The sequence below is a fragment of the Thamnophis elegans genome, chromosome 5 (assembly GCF_009769535.1).
Source record: "Thamnophis elegans isolate rThaEle1 chromosome 5, rThaEle1.pri, whole genome shotgun sequence".
Lineage (NCBI taxonomy): Eukaryota > Metazoa > Chordata > Lepidosauria > Squamata > Colubridae > Thamnophis > Thamnophis elegans.
The window spans coordinates 98,149,207-98,171,951 of record NC_045545.1 but is presented as its reverse complement, the minus strand read 5'-3'; the positions used below and the strand labels follow the sequence as shown (position 1 = coordinate 98,171,951).

At 46.1% G+C, this 22,745-nt stretch overlaps 1 protein-coding gene across 1 annotated transcript; it reads left to right on the top strand.

The window, feature by feature from the left end:
- The first annotated feature begins 1,872 nt into the window (after positions 1–1,872).
- On the top strand, positions 1,873–22,033 carry PDRG1 (p53 and DNA damage regulated 1). Its single transcript, XM_032219087.1, has 5 exons — positions 1,873–2,123; positions 3,558–3,633; positions 15,276–15,350; positions 19,788–19,868; positions 21,552–22,033. The coding sequence occupies exons 1-5, from the start codon at positions 2,037–2,039 to the stop codon at positions 21,632–21,634; spliced, it is 402 nt and encodes a 133-aa protein (XP_032074978.1). The 5' UTR covers positions 1,873–2,036; the 3' UTR covers positions 21,635–22,033.
- The last annotated feature ends 712 nt before the right edge of the window (positions 22,034–22,745 follow it).

Sequence of the window (22,745 nt, the reverse complement as noted above, 5' to 3'; positions counted from 1 at the left end):
AGTTCTGCATGAAAGTTCTAGTTAGGCATGAAAGCCAGCTGGCTGACTTTGGCTCAATCACCAGGAGACAGAGAGTTCTAGTTCTGCATGAAAGTTCTAGTTAGGCATGAAAGCCAGCTGGGTGACTTTGGCTCAATCACCAGGAGACAGAGAGTTCTAGTTCTGCATGAAAGTTCTAGTGAGCTAAGAAAGCCAGCTAGGTGACTTTGAGCCCATCACCAGATGAGAGTGTTCTAATCCTGCCTTAGGCATAAAAGCCAGCTGGGTGACTTTCGGCCAGTCACTCTCTCAGCCCAACCCACCTCACAGGGCTGTTGTTGTGGGGAAAATAGGTGGCAGGAGTGTATGTTCACTACATTGTCCATGGAGATTCTCAGTCACCCAGGTCATGGCTGTCCCAAAGGGGCTTTTTCAAGAGGCAACTGTACTTACGGGTTGTTTTTTCTTTGCAGATATTTAGGGAGTTATAGCCTAGGTCAGTGTTTCTCAACCTTGGCTACTTGAAGATGCCTGGACTTCAACTCCCAGAATTCCCCAGCCAGCGAATGCTGGCTGGGGAATTCTGGGAGTTGAAGTCCAGGCATCTTCAAGTGGCCAAGGTTGAGAAACACTGGCCTAGGTATCTTCAAAATGGCCAAGGTTGGAAAAACTCTGCCCTAAATGACAATTGACTTTCATTCAAGCTCGGAAGCTGAAGAAGCTTCTTGGATGAGAAGCCAAATATCTTCAAAGAAAAGAAAAACAGAAAGTCCTGTTGCCTTTTGAAAAGAGCATCTTTGGCAATACGTTCTTTATAAAAACAACAAAAGCAGGAAAGAAAAAAATGCTTGGTGATATAGGGTGAATGTTTCTTTTTTTATTATTATTATTATTTTTATTAGTAAAAGAAAAAATACAACAACCAATAGCTGGTAAAAGACAATACAACATCCACTGTTTTGCTTTACATTTGACTACGTTTCAAGACCTTCCCGTGATATCAAAATCATTATAGACATCAAAGGTTAGTTATCTTCTTCCCTCCCTCCCTCTTTCCTTCCCTTGTTTTTTTCTTTCCCACTCCCCTTCCTTCCTTCCCTCCTTCCTTCCCTTTCTTTTCCTTTCCTCCTTTCCTTCCCCTTCCTCTCTATCCCCCCTCCTTCTCTCATACCTTCCCTCCCTCCTTTCTTCCTTCCTTCCCTCCTTTCTCTTCTCTTACGTTCCCTCCTTTCTTCCCTCCTTCCTATCTACTCTCCTTCTCTCCTTCCTTCCCTCCCTTTTTCCCTCCTTGCTTCCCTACCTTCTTCCCTCCCTCCTTCCTATCTTCTCTTTCTTCTCTCCTTCCTTCTTTCCACCTCTCCCTTCCCTGAATGTTTCATCCCTTGGCCCAAATCAGGGTTGAATTAACCCATTTTGGGGTTCACACAATGCTGGCACAGCTAGCTGGGTTGGCCCCACATTTCACAGGAAGCTTTCGGCGTCGTGTGAATGCCACCAGCAGCTTTCCTTCCCAAAGCAGGTCAAGCTGACCCATCATGCCCAGCCCCACAGCCCCGCAAGAAGGCGAATGATGGGATTTGTGATCCGTCTTCAGAGAACTACTAGGAAAGGGCTGCTCGATGTCAGGAAGGAGGCCAGAGCTAATGTGGCTAGGTGGCTAAGACTTGTCAATCACAAAGGTCGGCGGTTCGAATCCCTATAGCTCTCCTGCGTGAGCAGGGGGTTGGAGTAGATGACCTCCAAGGCCCCTTCCAACTCTGTTACTGAAAGCCTAATCCGAGCCCATCCTGATCCTGGGAGGCCGAGGAGCAGGGGACATGGAGTCCAAGGTCTCGAAAGGCGTCCGGGGAAAGGCCGCTTATCCTCCCCGGCTGTCTCCCGCGGGTTAGCGGCCCGCCTCCTTCCCAGCTCGGCGAGGGAGGCCCGCGAAGGCCTGGAGTAGGCCTCAAAGCCTGGCCTGTCGCCATGGCAACCGCCCAGCTCAGGCGCCTGCGCCGACTAGGCCGCGCCGCGCCGCGTCGTTTCCCGGCGTCGTTCTTCCTTCGAGATCCGGAGCGATGGCCGGTGGGGATCCGGACTTCGTGCTCCGCTACTTGGCCGAGGTGGAGGCGCTGGCCGAGGAGGTGATGGCCACTAGGCAGCAGGTAGGCCGAGGAGCACCGTTGGGGCGAATTGGCGCCGCGAGGCATGATGGGGGTTGTAGTCCTCCCCGCCCCCGCGCCTAGAACAAGGCAGGCCTTGGGATTTCCGTCTCGCCCCCCCCCTCTCAAGCCCCATATAATATATATAAATATATATACAACAAGATTAAAGATTGCCAACACTTGGGGCGGAGGAATAATAGGGGATCGCGAGGAGGTAGTGTACAACTGTCCATTTGGAAGGGAACCCTAGAGATCCACAAGACTAGTCCAACAACCAAGCCTCCCTCCCGGGTGGGGGGGGGTAGTGGAGGGAGCTCAGGCAATATCCAGAGATTTTCTCCTTGGAAGGGGCTCCCCCGAGGTCGTCCAGTCCACCCCTAAGCAATGGGCAGCAAGCCGCCCCCCCCCCCCCCGCCTGCTATCCTGGGGAAATATCTGTAAAGCCTCTTATTTTAAAACTTCTACACAGGAAGGTTGACACCTCACCCGTAACAACATTTATTGTTTTAATGTCTTTTCCTCCCTCCTTCCTTCCTTCCCTTTCTTTCTTCCCTCCCTCCCCTTTCTTTTCTTTCCTCTCCTCCCTCCCTCCCTCCTTTCCTTACTTTTTCTTTTCCTTGCCTCTTTCCTTCCTTCCTTCCTTCCTTCCTTTCCCTCCCTCCTGCTTTCTTTCTTTCCTCTCCTCCCTCCCTCCCTCCTTTCCTTTTTCTTTCCTCTCCTGTCTTTTTCTTACTTTCTTCCCTTCCCTTCCTCCCTCCCTCATTTCCTTCCTTTTTCTTTTCCTTGACTCTCCCCTTCCTTCTTTCTTCCCTTTCCTCTCTTCCCTCCTTTCCTTTTTCTTTCCTCTCCTCTTTCCTTTCTTCCTTGCTTTCTTTTCTTTCCTCCATCATTTCCTTCCTTTTTCTTTTCCTTGCCGCTTTCCTTCCTTTCTTCCTTTTCCTGCCTTCCATTCCCTCCCTCCTTTCTTTCTTTCTTTCTTTCTTTCTTTCTTTCTTCCCTCCCTCCCTGCCTTCTTTCTTTTCTTTCCTCTCCTCTCTCCCTCCCTCCTTCCCTTACTTTTTCTTTCCTCCTGCCTTTCTTTTCTTACTTTCTTTCCTTCCTTCCCTTCCTCCCTCCCTCCCTCCCTCTCCCCTTCCGTCTTTCTTTCCTTTCCTCCCTCCTTTCCTTCCTTTTTCTTTCCTCTCCTCTTTCCTTTCTTCCTTTCTTTTCTTTCCTCCTTCCCTCCTTCCCTTCCTTTTTCTTTCCTCTCCTTCCTTCCTCTCCCTCCTTCCTTCCTTCCTTCCTTCCTTCCTTCCTATCCCGGGCATTTCCCCTCCAAAGTGACTCTGAACAGCTTTGATGGATTTAAATAGAGGACTGCTTGGATAGAAGTGAATAAAGATGGCTTGTTCACTCTGCAGAGTAGCTTGAGGTTTTCATCCGTTTCTCCTGTAGATTGTCGATCTGAATCACAAACGGAACCAGAACCGGGAAGCCTTAAGGGCCCTGAGCAAGGAATTGAATTCTGCTGGTGAGTTTTTGTTCTGGAATTGTGTGAAGAAGTGAAGACTTTTGATTTCGGTCCATCTGATGTTGCAATGGCTTAAGGTAGTTAGTTGCGTTTCTCAACTTTGGATACTTTAAGGTGAGGTGGACTTCAACTCCCAGAATTCCCCAGCTAGTCATGCTGTCTGGGGAATTCTGGGAGTTGAAGTCCACATACCTTAAAGTCGCCAGGGTTCACACACGCACTGTCCTGTCCTGTCCAATAAGTGACTCGCGACCTGACCTTGCACTCGACAATTGCTGCACCATCCTTGCAGACACACAATTGCAATGTTGGCACTTGACAACAGGCTGGCATTTACAACCAGTTGCAGCACCCTGTGGTCACAGGATCATGTTTGTGACTTTTGTTGTTGTTGTTGATTTCTGGCAAAAACAAACCCACTGCGGAAACTCCATTCGCTTAATGGCCACTGCCAAAATTGTCATAAAATTGGGTCCCAGCTCAACTTACATCTGCAATGACTCATGGCAATAAGTTTGGTCCCAATTGTGATTGTAATTTAAGGACTACCTCTATTTGGTGTGTGTGTGTGTGTTTACAATTGCATCCATTCCCCATCACTTGAGCCTCTAGACCAGTGTTTCTCAACCTTGGTCACTTGAAGATGTCTGGACTTCAACTCCCAGAATTCCCCAGCCAGCGAATGCTGGGAGTTGAAGTCCAGACATCTTCAAGTGGCCAAGGTTGAGAAACACTGCTCTAGACAACTTATAATAAATCAGCAGTAGCTGTAAAATTGCCTTCCTATTGCTTTAACCTTGTCCTACAATATAACAACAGTAGTACTAACACTAACACTTATAGTAATATTGATTATTTATATCACCATTATATTTACATTCTCTATTTTCTGTTTCGACTTCTGTTTCCTAGCCACTTATAAATTCTATTCCATATTTTATAGAAATCCGATTCTTCTCTTTCTTTTAATTCTATGGTCATTTTGTCCATCTCTGAACATTCAAGTACTTTTCTAATTATTGTTTCATCTGAGGGTGTATTGATTTTTTTCCAGTTTTGTGTGAAAGCAGTCCTGGCTGCAGTGTGTATGTGTATGATTATGTATTGAGATTGTTTATCCATTTTTCGGTCTAATAGTCCTAATAAGAATGCTTCTGGTTTCAGTTCTATTTTTCGCTCAGTAATTTCTTCCAACCATTTCCGAATTATGCACCACTATTTCCTTGTGATGGAGCACGTCCACCACATAGGATTGAATGTTCCAGACTTGTGGCTGAATCTCCAACATTTGGGGGATAAACATGGGTACATTTTGGGCAATCTCAGTGGGGGGGAAATGCCATCTATAAAACATTTTATAGAGGTTTTCTTTGTAAGCTGCTGCCGTCGTAAATTTATAATTTCTTCCCCATAATTTATCCCATTTTTCTAACTCTACATTATGCCCAAAATTTCTTCCCCAGCTAATCATTGTCTCCTTTACCGTCTCTTCCTCCATTTTATATCTTAAAAGAAAAGTATATAATTGGGTAATCATTTTTCCTCCCGTTCCTAATAGTATTTTATCTAATTCCGTTTGTTTCTCGTGTATTCTGTATCGTACCTGACCTTTTTTAAATCTTGTTTTAATTTGTAAATAGGGCCACCATTCCATACTGATTCCTTGTGTTTTCAGATCTTGTACTGAATTTTAGTTCTCCTTTTTCATCTAATGGTAGCTTACCATTTTGCTGAGATCTACAGTATTTGGATATGTCATTGCCTCCATCGCTGATAACCAGATTTGGTATTTTCATGTAATGGTGTTTTTTTTAAATCTCCCAGACATTAAACAGGGCATCCCTTGTTATGGGTCTCTGGAAGTATGCACGAGATTTATTCTTAACCTCCCAGAGAAAGCCATGGCAGTTGGAGATCATGGCCTTCTAGCATAAGAATCCTTTTATTTTTTAGTTGAATCCTGTCCTTGAGCCATGTGAGGCCAAAGCCCTCTTTGTTTCTACTATCTTGTAGAAGTTTGTATTTAATACGCGTTTTTCCCCTGACCAGATAAATTTGGATACCATTTTATTTAGTTGTTCGAGAAAAAAAAATTCTCTATTTTTTTGAAAAAGTTGTTTGGGTAGTACATTCATTTTAACTGTTGAAAATCTGCTAATTAGTGATAGCTGTAGTTTAGTCCAATTATCCAAATCTTTTTGTATTTGTCGTAGCAATTTATGTAGCTGTCTTCTTTTATTGTAATACATTTTGCCGATAACCATATTCCCAAATATCACGTGACGTATTAATACCACTTTATAAAGCCTTGGTAAGGCCACATTTGGAATACTGCATTCAGTTTTGGTCACCACAATGCAGAAAAGATGTGGAGACTCTGGAAAGAGTGCAGAGAAGAGCAACAAAGAGGATTAGGGGACTGGAGACTAAAACATATGAAGAACGGATGCAGGAACTGGGTATGTCTAGTTTAAGAGAAAGAAGGACTAGGGGAGACATGATAGCAGCCTTCCAATATCTCAGGGGTTGCCACAAATAAGAGGGAGTCAAATTATTCTCCAAGGCACCTGAGGGCAGGACAAGAAGCAATGGGTGGAAACTAATCAAGGAGAGAAGCAACTTAGAAGGAGGAGAAATTTCCTGACAGTGAGGACAATTAATCAGTGGAACTACTTGCCTCCAGAAGTTGTAAATGCCCCAACACTGGAAGTCTTTAAGAAGATGCTGGATAGCCATTTGTCTGAAATGGTATAGGGTTTCCTGTTTAGGCAGGGGGTTGGACTAGAAGACCTCCAAGGTCCCTTCCAACTCTGCTATTGTATTATTGTATTTAATCTTAATGGTGATCCTATTTTTATCAACAGCTGCACGAAAAAGTGCTGCTGAGTTTTGTCTAAACTCTAAACCAGTCCCTTAGATTTTGAAGCCATGATGTTCTTCTTCTGCCTGGATCTCATTTTTGCCTTCAGTCTTTCTTCGAAGGGTTAAGTGAAGTATGCCGTATTTTTCCCGGGTCTTTTTAATCGCATATCGGAAATATTATTTTGCTTTTTGATGGTTTCCCTTGATTTCCCCAGGCGGCTTCTCCCCTCCTCATTTCTGACTTTTGTCAACCCAGCTTCTAGGTCACAGCCGCCTGTCAATCCACATTTCAAAGGCTTCTGGTCTCTTCAAGGGGCTTCCTGACCGAGACCAACTCTCCCCCTCCGTAGAGCAAGATAGAAAAGATGGAACATCTGACACGTTTTCAACCTTAGGCTTATGTTGGGAGTGCAGGAGGCCTTTTATTGCTTTGAAGAATGCCGTTTGAGTTTCCTTGATCCTTGTCTTTACTTCAGTGGTCCATGTCCTATTCCTGTTCTGTGCTGCAGACTTGTCCCTAAAAATTACCCACCTTTATTTTACTGTCATTGCACCTTGTACAACGAAATTAAGTGCCATCTTCAGCGTACATTATAGCTATAAAAATAAAAACACACATCCTTCACGTGATATGCAATTGAAATTGAAAACCCGATATTGCATTAATATCGCACTACACTGTAGAATTCAATCGTGGCACGACAAAACCGCGCTCGACTAAAGCGCGCCCGATTAAACCGCGTCGCTGACGTCATCAACAGGGCGACAACAGCGCGCGCGGAGAAAGAAGGGCGCTTTAAATAGCGCTTTGAAAGCAAGCCGATTCAAGTTAAGGTAAGGGTTAGGGTTAGGTTAAGGGTTAGGGTTAGGTTTAGGGTTAGGTTAAGGGTTAGGATTAGGGTTAGGTTAAGGTTTAGGGTTAGGGTTAGGGTTAGGTTAAGGGTTAGGTTTAGGGTTAGGGTTAGGTTTAGGGTTAGGTTAAGGGTTAGGGTTAGGTTTAGGGTTAGGTTAAGGGTTAGGTTAAGGGTTAGGGTTAGGGTTAGGTTAAGGGTTAGGTTAAGAGTTAGGGTTAGGTTAAGGGTTAGGTTTAGGGTTAGGTTTAGGGTTAGGTTTAGGGGGGTTAGGTTTAGGTTTAGGGGTTAATTTTAGGTTTAGCATTTACAGCGTGCTTCTGTCTCCGCGCTGTTGTCACCCTGTGATGACGTCAGCTATGCGGTTTCATGGAGCGCGCTTTAGTCGAACGCGGTTTTGTGGTGGAACTGAATTCAATATAGTTAACTGTTGTGGCCCCGGCAGGAGCCATTGGAGCTGCCGCCAGACTCCGACAGCCAGGGGTCTTAGGAGTCGGCCCTGGAGGAGGTGGAGGATCCTGGACAGGGTGCCGACTCCGAGCAGGGCGAGGAGAGACTGGTTGGCCACCAGGTGGCGGCGGAGTCTTGGATCAGAGGGAGTGTTCAGGAAAACACTTGTGAGTTGTTTCGGGATGCACGCCGTCAAAGGGCTACTCGGCGGAAGGAACAACTGCGTAATGGTAGGAGATGACTGCGCTTAGCTGATGCTGATTAAGATTCTCTCCTGATTATGAAAGAGACTGTGCCACGCCCTGTTTGCAGGAGTCAACATTCACGATTCAGAGAAACCAACTTGGAGAAGTGGTTTGCTGTGAGGGCTTGTTTTCATTGCCTAGGTTTGTAAGACTTAAGTCGTCACTTATAAAGCCCTTCATGGTATTGGACCTGGGTACTTGAGAGACCGCCTGCTGCCAATTACCTCCCAAAGACCCATTAGATCGCACAGATTAGGCCTCCTCTGAATTCCATCCGCCGGCCAGTGTCGACTGGCGACTACCCGGAGGAGGGCCTTCTCTGTGGCTGCTCCGACCCTCTGGAACGAGCTCCCCGTGGAGATTCGAACCCTCACCACCCTCCAGGCCTTCCGCAAAGCCCTCAAAACCTGGCTGTTCCGACAGGCCTGGGGCTAAAGAGCTGTTGCCCCCGTCTCGAATGGTATGACTGTTGTGAGTTTTAAATTATATATTGTTATGCTTGTTGTTTTTAATTTTTTTGTCTGTATCCCCCTTCCCCGGTTCGAGTTGTGAGCCGCCCTGAGTCCCCTTTGGGGGAAAAGGGCGGCATATAAATGCAATAAACTGAACTGAACTGAACTGAACTTGCTGCCAGAGTGTTTATTTTGGGCTTGCAGCCAACGAGAGTCTGGACTGATTAAAAGTATTGTTATTTACGTTGGTTTCGGCTTTCGTTCCTGGACGGAGGAGGGGGGGTCAGAACAGTTTAACTTACTGCCCTGGGATAGAAGCTGTTTTTCAGCCCATTCGTCCTTGTTTTTGTTATCCTGTACCATCTGCCAGATGGTAATATTAAAAAAAAAGGGGGGTGCCCAGGATGAGATGGATCTTTAAGGATGTTTTGAATTTTCTTAAGGCAGCAGGAGCGCTAAAGCTCTTCCGAAGAGGGGAGGGGGCAACCAATGATCCTCGGGGCAATTTAACAGAATAGCAGAGTTAGAAGGGACCTTAAAGGTCTTCTAGTCTAATGCACTGCTCAAGTAGGAAACCCTATACCGTTTCAGACAGATGGTTATCCAACATCTTCTTAAAAACTTCCAGTGTTGGAGCATTCACAACTTCTGCAGGCAAGTTATTGCATTGATTACCGTATTTATCGGCGTATAACACGCAGTTTTAAAACTAAAATTGCAAGCTTAAACCCTGCCTGCGTGTTATACGCCGATACTGCGTGTTATACGCCGGGTCCCAAACTGCCTGCTCCAGCTGATTCACCGGCGCCCATGATCACTGTTCCGCGCCTGCGCGGCCGCGCACATAAAAAGAAATCCCCGCGCAGAGGTTTCTAACTGCCGCGCAGAGATTTCTACCAAAGCAAACGTGGGGAAGTCCTTTGCAGGCGGCTAGAACTGGCCGCCCGCAAAGGACCTCCCCAGACTTGTTTTGATGAGCCGCCAGTCCTCTTGCTTCTTCTCCTTCACCAGCAAAGCTCCCGCTGGCTTCCCGGCCCATGGCTTTGGCGTCTCTCCCTCCACGCGGAGCACCTGAGCTGGCTCCCGCGTTATCCCTCCCCCTTCCTCCTCTGCCTCAAAAGCACGGCAGAGGAGGAAGGGGGAGGGATAACGCGGGAGCCAGCTCAGGTGCTCCGCGTGGAGGGAGAGACGCCAAAGCCATGGGCCGGGAAGCCAGCGGGAGCTTTGCTGGTGAAGGAGAAGAAGCAAGAGGACTGGCGGCTTTGAAATGCAACCCCTGCCTTGGTCCCGCCGGCCGCGGATTTGATTCGGCGTAAGTGTGGGCCGAACACATGCTGAGCCGACTTTGCGCAGTGAGGCGGAGTAATTCAACCCCCCCCAAAGAACGTGTGTGTGTGTGTGAGAGAGAGAGAGAGAGAGAGAATTGGATCAAAATTGGTGCCCAAAGGAGTGGAGGGAGGGAGGGAAGGAAGGAAGGAAGCCCTCCCCCTGTGAAAAAAACTGAAGATGGAGCAGTGAATGAATAAACCATAAAAGCAACAAACAGTTAATGCGTAAGTAAGCTGAGGAGGAAGTTCTCAACTAAGGAAGAAATATTAGAAAGAAATATAAAAAGCTCAATATGCCAAAACACTTATTTTAGTCTTCATTTAATTACTTGTATTGTAAAAAATTTTTACTCAAATTTTTGTGTTAAAATGGGGGGTGCGTGTTATACGCCGGTGCGTGTTATACGCCGATAAATACGGTAATTGTTCTAACTGTCAGGAAATTTCTCCTTAGTTCTAAGTTGCTTCTCTCCTTGATTAGTTTCCATCCATTGCTTCTTTTTCTACCCTCACATGCTTTGGAGAATAGCTTGATTTCCTCTTCTTTCTCGCAGCCCCTGAGATCTTGGAAGGCTGCTATCATGTCTCCCCTGGTCCTTCTTTCCATTAAACTAAGACCTACCCAGTTTCTGCAACCGTTCTTCGTATGTTTTAGCCTCCAGTCCCCTCATCCTCTTTCTTGCTCTTCTCTGCACTCTTTCTAGAGTCTCCACATCTTTTTTACATCGTGGCCGACCAAAACTGGATGCAAATATTCCAGGTGTGGCCTTCCCAAGGCCTTATAAAGCGGCATTAACACTTCACGTTAGTCTGTTAAAACCAAGCAATTGGTTTAATGGTGTAGAACAGTGTTTCCCAACCTTGACAACTTGAAGATGTCCGGACTTCAACTCCCAGAATTCCCCAGCCAGCGAATGCTGGCTGGGGAATTCTGGGAGTTGAAGTCCGGACATCTTCAAGTTGCCAAGGTTGGGAAACACTGGTGTAGAAAATCCATGGTTGCACACCCAAGGGAGAAGGAGGGGAAGACTGCTCTCTCATCACCCCTAGCCCCTTTTTTCTCTAGACTGGCCAAACCCACTTCATGCCACCATTCCTAGCCACTTTTAGCTAAGCTGGACAAGTTTCTAAGGAACGAAAGAAAACAAGACAGTCGGAAATTGGGGAGGGGGGAAGGGGAGAGTTTCATAACTTGGAATAATTCCTTCCGTGGATGATCCAAGCCCACTAATCAGCTGTGGAAGAAAACAGGCTTGGCCTGAAGTGGGGAAGCAGCTCCACGTTAACAAAAGCAGCTGATTGTGGCAGATGTTAACTAGCTAAATTGAATGCACCCTGATGGTTGCCAGAACCAGACAAATGCCTCCATTGTCAGGGCTGCTCATCTTCCCTCTTTTTTTCCCCACTTTCCTCCAAATTCAGCGAAATGGGAAGGCTCAAGAGAACCTCCTTGAGAATAAACACTGCAAATTGAAGCGGGCGCCCCGAATTTGCTTTTAAACAAAGGAAGTGGAACGCAAATGCCAATTTACCTTCACCCGGTATCCGTCGCGGCCAACGTGCCTGGGATCGCAATAGTACAGGTAGTCCTCGGCTTAACGACGCTTCCGACGCTTTCCCTGGCTAGGCGAGACAGACTGGTTCAGTGAGCGCCTTTGCCACCATTTTACCACCTTTCTTGCCAGCTGCCGTTAAGTGAATCGCTGCCGGTGTTAACGTCCCTTCCCTCCTTGACTTTGCTTGCCAAAAGAGGGTCGTGTGAAGACGGCAACTGTCGTAAATACGAGTCAGAAACGCCTGGCTTTTGATCACATGACCCTGGAGGATGCAGCGACGGTCATACTTGTGAAAAGCGGTCATGAGTCACTTTTTTTTCAGGGCTGTCATAACTTTTAATGGTCACTGAATGATTGGTCGTAAGTTGAGGAGTATCGGTATTTGCTTCTCGTTAGAAACCAGCCAAGCTTCTGGATACATAAAAAGGCCTTATTATTATTATTATTACTGGTGATGGTTATTATTATTATTATTTTCTCTAGGTTTAGTAGAAGATGGAGGGTTTTTTTTTAAATGTCCTGTTTTGTTTAAATTGCTTTTAGGTCTGCTTGAGCTGTTTTTATCTTTCTGGAGTTTTTAGGATAGCAGAAGCTGGAAAAACGACTGGAGACATGAAAAGGTTCCTGCTGATTCGGAGAAAATTTGGAGTGTTTTTTTCAGCTCTGTCTCCGCTCTCTGCTAATTACATCTGTTTTTTTTTTTAATTACCTGTCTAATAAATCGCATCCAAGGCCAAAAAACCAGATTTTTCTCCTCTCTTTTTGACATCTTGGCTGAAGCAACTTTTCTTCCTTTGTTTGCAAGAAGTGTGTATGTGTGCAGGGCAAGTTATTCAGGGCATTGGTCTGGCTCGTGCCGCTTGTCGCTGGAGAACATTTTAAAATGCTATTTTAAAAAGAAAACATAGAGGGTTTATGACACATTGGAGAATAGGGAGTGATGGGGACCTTCTGTGACAAGTCTTCAAAATTGTGAAGGTCATTCCTTCCTTTTGTGACTTACTCATGCGCTCTCTCTGTCTCTCTTTCTCTTGTTCCTCTCTCTCTTTCTCTCTGTTTCTTTTTCTTACTTTCCTTTTCTTTCTCTCCCTCTTTTTTCTTTCATTCTCTTTCCCCCATATCTCTTTTACTCTCCCTCTTTCTCTCTTTCTCTTTCTCACTTTCCCTCTCTGCTTTCCCTCTTTTCTCTTTCTCGCTTTCTCTGTTCCTGTCACTTTTTCTCTTCCTTTTCTCTCCCTTTCTCTCTCACTGTCTCTCTGTTCCTCTCTTTCTTTCTCACTTTCTCTTTTTCCTCTCTCTTTCTCTCTTTCTTTTTCTTGCTTTCCTTCTTTTTCTCTCCTTTTTTTCTTTCATTCTCTTTCCCCCATCTCTCTCTCTTACTCTCCCTCTTTCTCTCTTTCTTTCTTTTTCTCACTTTCCCTCTCTGCTTTCCCTCTTTTCTCTTTCCCTCCCTCTTTCTCTGTTCCTGTCCCTCTTTCTCTTCCTTTTCTCTCCCTTTCTCTCTCACTGTCTCTCTGTTCCTCTCTTTCTTTCTCACTTTCTCTTTTTCCTCTTTCTTTCTTTTTCTTGCTTTCCTTCTTCTTTCTCTCCCTCTTTTTTCTTTCATTCTCTTTCCCCCATCTCTCTCTCTTTTACTCTCCCTCTTACTCTCTTTCTCACTTTCCCTCTCTGCTTTCCCTCTTTTCTCTTTCTCTCCCTCTTTCTCTGTTCCTGTCTCTCTTTCTCTTCCTTTTCTCTCCCTTTCTTTCTCACTTTCTCTTTCTGTTTTTCTCTCCTATCTTTTCCTCTTCTCTCTCTTTTTTCTTTCTTTTTTCTGTTCCTCTATCTTTGTCTCTCTCCCTTTTCTCTCTCCTTTCTTTCTATCTCTCCCTCTCTCTCTGTTCCTCTCTCTTTCTCTCTCTCTCTTTCTGTCTCATTCTTTTCCTTTCTCTTTTTTTTCTCTTCTAAATTCACATTACCGCCAGTGACTAATGTCTGCCCTCATGGCAGCCAGATCGTCTTTTTCCTCTAGGGAAATATTTTGCACAGCAATCCGAGATGTTATGTAACTTTTGCATTAATGGGGGCAAAGTGGAACGGATAACTTGGCCTGCACTGATGCAGCGGGATAAGAGGGGCCCCTGGCCTTAAGGGAGAGTGTAACTAACAAGAGCTGGAAAGGGACCTTGGAGGTCTTCTAGTCCAACCCCCTGGTCAAGTAGGAGACTCTATACCATTTCAGATTAAGTGTCTTTTATGTCTCTTCTTGAAAACCTCCAGTGGAGGAGCACCCACAACTTCTAGTGGCAAGCAGTTCCATTGGTTAACTGTCTTCACTATTAGGAAGTTTCTCCTTAATTCCAGGTTGCTTCTCTCCTGGATTAGTTTCCATCCATTGCTTCTTGTCCTGCCCTTCTGGCCAGGGTGGGTTTGATTTAAATCAACTCAATTTAAATCACAATTTAAATCGCTATTTAAATCACTAGTAAAAAGGCTGGATCTAAATCAACTCTATTTAAATCGTAATTTTTAAAGAGCAGCTGTCATCTCTGTCTCACATCGGCTCCTCCTCTGACCCACTGTTGATTCACTGAACGTCCCGTTCACTTTAATGGGACGGCTGGTGATGCAGCAGGGACACCACAAGGTGATGGACGTGGCGGGCAGCAGGCGAGTGGATGCCCGCTAACAGGCGCTGCCAGGATGGATCTGAAATGACAGGCGCTCTTTAATATTATATTTCTAAGCTGCTTAGAAGGTTTCACTTTTATTTTCACTCCTTGCCCTCCCTCCTCACAGTGTTTCTCAACCTTGGCAACTTGAAGATGTCCGGACTTCAACTCCCAGAATTCCCCAGCCAGCATCCGCTGGCTGGGGAATTCTGGGAGTTGAAGTCCGGACATCTTCAAGTTGCCAAGGTTGAGAAACACTGGCTTAGAGCCCAGATGGCACAGATGCATTTCTCTTCCAACAATCATGCAGTTTGTAGTGTAGATAGATTTGCAAAAGAAGGGGATAAAGGATTATTCCTGGACTTCGTTTTATGGTTTATCTCCTGCTTACTGCGGAATTGTGTGGATGCAACAATGCAGTGCAGGTTATCTCAGCTTGAGGAGTTCGGATTCATTGAAGGAGTTGGCCCCCCAAAATGTAAATATTGCAGAATACACAGCCTCGTGCTGCATAGCTAAGCTCCATTTCATGCTGAATCAACTAAATTATTCATCTATCATAAATAGAAAACTATCTTTAGATAGTTTTTTTTTTAAACTCCAGAAGCATTGTATTAAAATAATGAATAATTTTTTTAAAAAAAATCTGATTTAAATTTTAAAAAGATATGATTTAAAATTTAAAAAATATGATTTATTTTTTTAAAAAATATGATTTATTTTTTTAAAAAATATGATTTATTTTTTAAAAAAATATGATTTATTTTTTAAAAAAATATGATTTAAATTTTAAAAAAATATGATTTAAATTTTTTAAAAAATGATTTAAATTTTAAAAAAATATGATTTAAATTTTAAAAAGATCCGATTTAAATTTTAAAAAATATGATTTAAATTTTAAAAAGATCTGATTTAAATTTTTTAAAAAATGATTTTTTTAACCATCCTGTTTTTGGTGCTCTGAAGAATAGGTTAATCCCCCTCTTCTTTGTGGCATCCTCTCAAGATTTTAAAAAAACCTTGTTAATGCTTAAAATTAAGCATGCCTTCTTTTCTTATATTCCCCTTACCAGATGCTGCTGAGGCTGCTGGGTCTTATAGTTCAGCCACATCTGGAAGGTTTCGGGTTCCTGGTCCGGGAGGCTAAGATTTTAAAACAGGACCTGTTTGGGGTATTTTTATATCTATAAAAATATGTATATTGTTGATACTTTTAAATTCAACAGGCCTTCTTTCCTTGCTTTCAGACAAAGCCACGGTTTGCTTCGGCAGTATGTTCATACAGCTTCCCAAAACAAAGACGCAGGAGATGCTACAGAGAGGTGAGGCATCCCATAATTTAATTCTGCGATCTGCTTGCAGAATTAAAAGGTTTCAGGGCTTAGTTGGGCACGATTTGATAGAGCATGGAATGGTGTCAGATCAGTTCACAGTTTGGTCCCGTCTGTGTCTCGCACGGGAAAATATCGAAGATTTCTCCCCACTCTTCCCTCACGGTGGCTGATATTTGTGGTTACTGACAGGATAGTAACTTACAACAGTTTTTCTCGGGCTTAGTGACTTTGTGACACGCTGATTCCAACTCCCAGAATGTATATAAAGAGAGAGTAACCCCTCTCTCTTCTAGCACTGATGATATTACCTAGTTAGCTCATGAAATGTCTGCAAGAAAACTGCCAGGCTCAGAGAGCATCAGGGACTCCACAATACTCCTCCTCTTCCTCTCCTAAAATCCCCCTCCCTTCTAGCACTGATGCTGTTCCCTAGTTGGGCCATAAAATGTCTGCAAGAAACCAGCCAAGCTCAGAGAGCACCAAGGACCCCACAGTCGTCCTCCCCCTCCTCCTCCTCCTCCTCCTCCTCCTCCTCCTCCTCCTCCTCCTCCTCCTCATTCTCCTCTTCCTCCTCTTCCCCTTGTTGTCTCTTCAAACCCACTCCCTTCTAGCACTGACAGTGTTATCTAGTTGGGTTTTGAAAAGTCTGCAAGAAAATCACCAAGGTTCCAGAAGGAACCAAGGACTCAACTTTTCACCACCTCCTCCTTTTCTTGTCTCTGCAAATCCCACTCCTTTCTATCATTGATGATGTTACCTAGTTGGGTCATGAAATGTCGGGGGGGGGGGAAACCCACCAAGAACAGAGAACACCAAAACCCCCGCAGTCCTCCTCCTTCCTCTTCCCCTTCGATTTCCTCTTTGTCTCCTTAAACCTCACTCCCTTCTAGCATTGATGATATTCCCTAGTTGGGTTATGAAATGTCTTCAAGGAAACCACCAAGCTCAGAGAGCATCAAGGACCTCACAGTCTTCTTCCTCCTCCTCCTCCTCCTCCTCCTCCTCCTCCTCCTCCTCCCCACCTTCTAGCACTGATAATATTACCAAGTTTGGTCATGAAAAATCTGCAAGAAAACCACCAGGTACCGAGAGCACCAAGGCTCCCCCAGTCGTCCTCATCTTCTTCCTCTTCCTGCTTGTCTCTTCAAACTCCCTTCTAGCATTGATGATGTTCCCTAGTTGGGTTATGAAAGGTCTTCAAGGAAACCACCAAGCTCAGAGAGCACCAAGAACCCCGCTTGCCTCCTCCTCCTCTTCTCTCTACCCCCTTCTAGCACTGATGGTGTTCCCTAGTTAGGTCATGCAACAAAACCACCAAGCACAGAGCATCAAGGACCCCACAGCCCTCCTCCTCCTCCTCTTTTTCCTCTTCCCCTCTTCCTCTTCCTCTTCCCCTTCCACCTTGTCTCTACAGACCCCACTCCCTTCTGGTACTGATGATGTTCCCTAGTTGGGTCATGAAATGTCTGCAAGAAAACTACCAAGCACAGAGAGCACCAAAGACTCCCCATCATCTTCCTCCACTCCATAAACTCCATTCCCTTCTAGCACTGATGATATTCCCTAGCTGGGTCTTGAAATGTCTGCAAGGAAACCAGCCAAGCTCAGAGAGCACCAAGGACCCCACAGTCCTCCTCCTCCTCCTCTTTTTCCTCTTCCCCTTCCTCCTCCTCTCTGCAAACCCCACTCCCTTCTAGCATTGATCTGGTTCCCTGGTTGGGTCCCGAAAGGCCTGCAAGAAAAACCCCAAGCTCAGAGACCTCACCAAGGTCCCCATTTTCCCATGAAATTCCTCCTTTGGTTAGGAAAGCATCAACCTCCTAGCCTTACCCATGAAATGAAAACAGATTTTCAGGGTGCCTCTACCCCGCGCGGCTCCCCTATTACTGTAACGCGCTCTACATGGGGCTGCCCCTGAAGAGCGTTCGAAGACTGCAGTTGGTCCAGAATGCAGCCGCGCGAGCGATATTGGGTGTACCTAGATACACCCACGTCACACCTATCCTCCACGAGCTGCACTGGCTCCCCATTGGTCTCCGGACGCGCTTCAAAGTGCTAGTCGTTACTTTTAAAGCCCTACATGGTTTAGGACTGGCTACCTGAGAGACCGCCTCCTGCCAATTACCTCCCAACGACCAACAAGATCTCACAGGTTGGGCCTCCTCCGAGTGCCATCGGCCGGTCAATGTCGGTTGGCGGCTCCCCGGGGGAGGGCCTTCTCCGTAGCTGCTCCGGCCCTATGGAACGATCTACCCGTAGAGATCCGGACCCTTACTACTCTTCCGGCCTTCCGTAAAGCTACCAAGACCTGGCTGTTCCGGCAGGCTTGGGGCTGTTGATTAGTATCCAGCCCCACAGTATGCATGGTGTGAAATTTTAATACTTGTATCCTTATTTTAATTTTTTTAATATATGTTCCTTTTCTCTTGACTGTAAGCCGCCCAGAGTCCCAATGGGAGTGGGCGGCATACAAATGTTAGTAAATCTAAATCTAAACCCTCGTGTCAGAACCTCTCCATTGGATAATTAGGAAAGAAAGACCACGAGACTCCATGGGTAGAAATCAAGTGTACTTTTACTAATTATAAATGATTAAAGGCATAGCGAAGCGAAGACTATTTAGGCGCGAAAGCGATTGATATATAGAATAGCCCATTCCCCACCCCTTGGCATCACAGTTGCAGTCCAATCATAATTCTCCCAAGTGTCAGGTGTGAGATAACTTCAAAAGGCATCATGAAGATGGAATGTCGGTGCCGTTAGTCCTGGCGGGAATCTCCCACGCATGCGTAGTCCGACAGGCAGCTGAGTTCCAGAACCTTCCTCCAGCACAACGAGTAACCCCACCCAAAATACTATGCCCTCCCTCCCCGTTTCATGGCAGCCGAAGCAACAGCAAAGCAGAGGCTGACCACCTTGGAGCTGAAGGGGCCAAAGGCTAAATTAAATTATTTCCCATGAGAGGGAAAGAAAGCTTTTGTTCTTTTTGGTTCCTCCGCTTTCTCTTTCTTCCTGTCTCCCTGCTTTTTTTTTTCTTTTTCTCCCCTGTGGGAGGATCAGCATATTTGGGAAGCAGATTGGGTCGTCCCCCTCGTTCCTTCTCGTGAGGGCGGCATAAGGGCTTGCCATGCTGTTAGCAAGCGGTGCCAGTCTCGCTTAAGGGCCATCTGCAGTTCTGTTTGAGACCCTTTTTTAAAAAGAAAAAAGAAAAATCTAGCCAAAACCACCTGTGTGTCTGAGCATCTCAGCTTTTCAGAACCTGCACAAAATACGGACGATCAGATGCCTATCAGGATGACTCTTCTGCAGGGTATAAAAATTCAGGCATCTTCTTGGCTACCTGCAAGGGGTTACACTATCTGTGTGTGTGAGAGAGAGAGAGAGAGAAAGAGACAGAGGGAGGGGGGGAGGAAGGGAAGGGAAAGAAAAGGAAAGAAAGAAGAGAGAGAAAAGGAAAGAACGTTCAGTTTTTGAAAGCATCCAGTCTTGGTCACCACGATGTAGAAAAGATGTGGAGAGAAGAGCAACGAAGATGATGAGGGGACTGGAGACTAAAACATAGGAAGAACGGTTGCAGGAACTGGGTAGGTCTAGTTTAATGACAAGAAGGACCAGGGGAGACATGATAGCATCTTCCAATATCTCAGGGGTTGCCACAAAGAAGAGGGAGTCAATCTATTCTCCAAAGCACCTGAGGGCAGGACAATAAGCAACGGATGGAAACGAATCCAGGAGAGAAGCAATTTAGGACTAAGGAGAAACTTCCTGACAGTTAGAACAATTAATCAGTGTAACAACTTTTCTCCAGAAGCTGTGAATGCTCCAACACTGGAGGCTTTTAAGAAGAAGTTGGAGAACCATTTCTCTGAAGTGGTGTAGGGTTTCCTTCCTAAGCAGGGGGTTGGACTAGAAGACCTCCAAGGTCCCTTCCAACTCTGTTATTCTATTCTAAAGAGCTAGGAGAGGAAAGGAAAGGAAAGGAAGATAGGAAAGGAAAGGAGAGAGAGGAAAGGAAAGGAAGAGGGAGAGGAAAGAAAAGGAAGAGATAGGAAAGGAAGAGAGAGAGAAGGAAAGAAAGATAGGAGAGAGGAAAGGAAAGGAAGAGAGATGGGAAAGAAAGAGATAGGATAGGAAAGGAGAGAGAGGAAAGGAAGATAGGAAAGGAAAGGAGAGGGAGGAAAGGAAAGGAAGAGGAGAGGGAGAGGGAGAGGAAAGAAAAGGAAGAGATAGGAAAAGAAGAGAGAGAGAAGGAAAGAAAGATAGGAGAGAGGAAAGGAAAGGAAGAGAGATGAGAAAGAAAGAGATAGGATAGGGAAGGAGAGAGAGGAAAGGAAAGAAAGATAGGAAAGGAAAGGAGAGAGAGGAAAGGAAGTGTGGGCTTTTAAATCTCACCATCGGCTGCTTCTTCCTCCCATCTTTCCGCAGACCAAGAGCTGCTGGAGGAAGAAATTGCGAAATTGCAGCAGGAACTGAAAGTGAAAGTCAGCAACCTCATGGAGGCCGAAGGTAGGTAACCAACCCACCTGGATCCCTACCCCGGTTCCAAAGGAAACCTGAGAGCCGCCTTTTCTTCGCCTTTCCAATTTGCCCCTTGTGTGAAGGGCATCTTATCTTGCTTGGTGCTATTCTCAACCCTGAAGCTGGCCTGGCCGAGGTCTTCAGTGTTGCCACACCGGAGCCGAGGGATCAGGAAGCGGGGAATAGAGATAGCTGGGGTTTTGTAGTAGCCAAAGCAAAATACTTTCTCCTGGGAACCAAGGACGTTCCAACTGCTGGCTGGAGAGAGGAGGAGGAGGAGAGAAGGAACCAGGCAACCAGCCAGCATCTAGATTGGGCCATGGGACTCGTTGTTTGGTTGAAAGGGAAACTTTCCACTTTTTAATCAGATGAACGCGGAAAATCTCAAGAGTCGTTTTTCACCAGTCTGGGCCAATGTGATGTCTTGAGGAATCTACCTGCCTGGGAGTACAGGTGGATTTCCTTGGGATCTTAAGATTGTAAGGTAGTTCCTCAGAGCCACATGGGGTGGTGGGGAAGGGGCTGGACTAGGAGCTGGGAAAGCCAGCGTCTATTCCTCTCCTCCCCCCCCCCCAATTCACAATGGTTCCCTGGACATCTTTGGGCCATTCCCTCTGTCTCGATCCCAGAGGCGATGTGGTAGATTGCGAGGGAGGAGATTCCTTTTTAAAATATATATTTCTATTTATTTTATTTAGCATTTATATCTTGGCTTTATTTATGTTCATACATACCTGATATTCCTTATTTTGCCCACAGCCAACCTTGTGAGATAAGTTGGGCTGAGAGACAAGAGCTGACACAGAGTCACCCAGCCAATTTTCATGCCTAAGGCAGGACTAGAACTCACCATCTCCTGGTCATTGGCCCAAAGTCACCCAGTTGGCTTTCATGCCTAAGGCAGAACTACAATTCACCGTCTCCTGGTCATTGGCCCAGAGACACCCAGCTGGCTTTCATGCCTGAGGCAGGACTAGAATTCACCATCTCCTGGTCATTGGCCCAAAGTCACCCAGCTGGCTTCCATTCCTAAGGCAGGACTAGAACTCACCATCTCCTGGTCATTTGCCCAAAGTCACCCAGCTGGCTTCCATTCCTAAGGCAGGACTAGAACTCACCATCTCCTGGTGATTGGCCCAAAGTCACCCAGTTGGCTTCCATTCCTAAGGAAGGGCTAGAACTCACCATCTCCTGGTCATTGGCCCAAAGTCACCCAGCTGGCTTCCATTCCTAAGGCAGGACTAGAATTCACCATCTCCTAGTCATTGGCCCAAAGTCACCCAGCTGGCTTCCATGCCTAAGGCAGCACTAGAACTCACCGTCTCCTGGTCATTGGCCCAAAGTCACCCAGATGGCTTTCATGCCTAAGGCAGGACTAGAACTCACCATCTCCTGGTCATTGGCCCAAAGTCACCCAGCCAGTTTTCATGCCTAAGGCAGGACTAGAATTCACCATCTCCTGGTCATTGGCCCAGAGACACCCACCTGGCTTTCATGCCTAAGGCAGGACTAGAACTCACCATCTCCTGGTCTTTGGCCCAAAGTCTCCCAGCTGGCTTCCATTCCTAAGACAGGACTAGAACTCACCGTCTCCTGGTCATTGGCCCAAAGCTTTTAGCCTGGTGCCTTGGTTCATTGTGGTTTAATAACATCTCTTTGACCTTCCTGAAGGCAAACCGGAACTCAAAGGCTTCAATTTGAAACCCTTGACCACTGAAGAAATGTGGTTCATGAAGAAAGTGCTGGACCAATGAAGCCATCTCCTGGTGCGGATTCGCGCGGCGGCTGTCGGCCAAGACCAACGTGCAAAGGAGAGCTGCTTTCCATGCGCCTCGCTCTCATGCTCCCCAGTGTTTAGACGAGCAGTTGAGCATTTTCACGGACGTCTTTTATGCCCCCCTCTTAAAGCCGTTGAGATGCCTCCAAAACCTGAGCCGGAGAAGACCTCGTTGACGCTTTTATGGACAGGGGACTATAAAAATTGGAGGAGGTCGGTCCTTGAGGTCAGGATTTCCTGTTTTTTTGAGATTTGACATTGAACGGGGCTTCTCACTTTCCTTGTCTCCATGCGCAGGGCCTGCGTAACAATAAACGGAAGGAGATGCCCACCTCTCTTGGGAGAAGGTCCCTCCTTCGCCTTGGTGGTCTCTGTGTACATTGTCTCCTTTAAAACTCTTGAGATGAAGGACAGTCTCTTCCCCCGTTTCCTCCACGGGGCTTTTCTCTCCGTTTATAGATCCTACCTTACCTCGTCAGTGTTGGTGGGATTGTGGTTTTCTTTTTGGCAACCCCTTCATTAGATTGCAGTCCCTGTATCCAATCAGAGAGCAAATTGGCCCATTCCCTCCTAGCCCTGATGCCGTTACCTAGTTGGGTCGCAAAAGGCCTGCAAGGGAATAATCAAGTTGAGAGACTACAAAGAACCTCACCGTGCTCCTCCCTCCCCCCTCCCTCTCATCCTCCCTTTCCTGCCTTCTTCCTCCTCCAATCCCACTCCCTCCTAACACTGATAATATTCCCTAGTTGGGTCATGAAACGTCTGCAAGAAATCAACCAAGCTCAGAGAGAACCAAGGACCCCACAGTCTTCCTTCCCTCCTGCCTTCCTTCCTTCCCTCCCTCCCTCCTTCGTTCCTTCCTTTCTTCCCTCCCTCCCTCCCTCCCTCCCTTCCTTCCTTCCTTGATGATGTTACCTAGCTGGGTCATGAAATGTCTGCAAGAAATCAACCAAGCTCAGAGAGAACCAAGGACCCCACAGTGCCCCTCCTCCTCCTTTCGTTCGTTCCTTCCTTCCTTCCTTCCCCTCCTCTCTGCAAACCACACTCCCTTCTAACATCGATGTTGTTCCCTAGTTTGGTAATGAAAT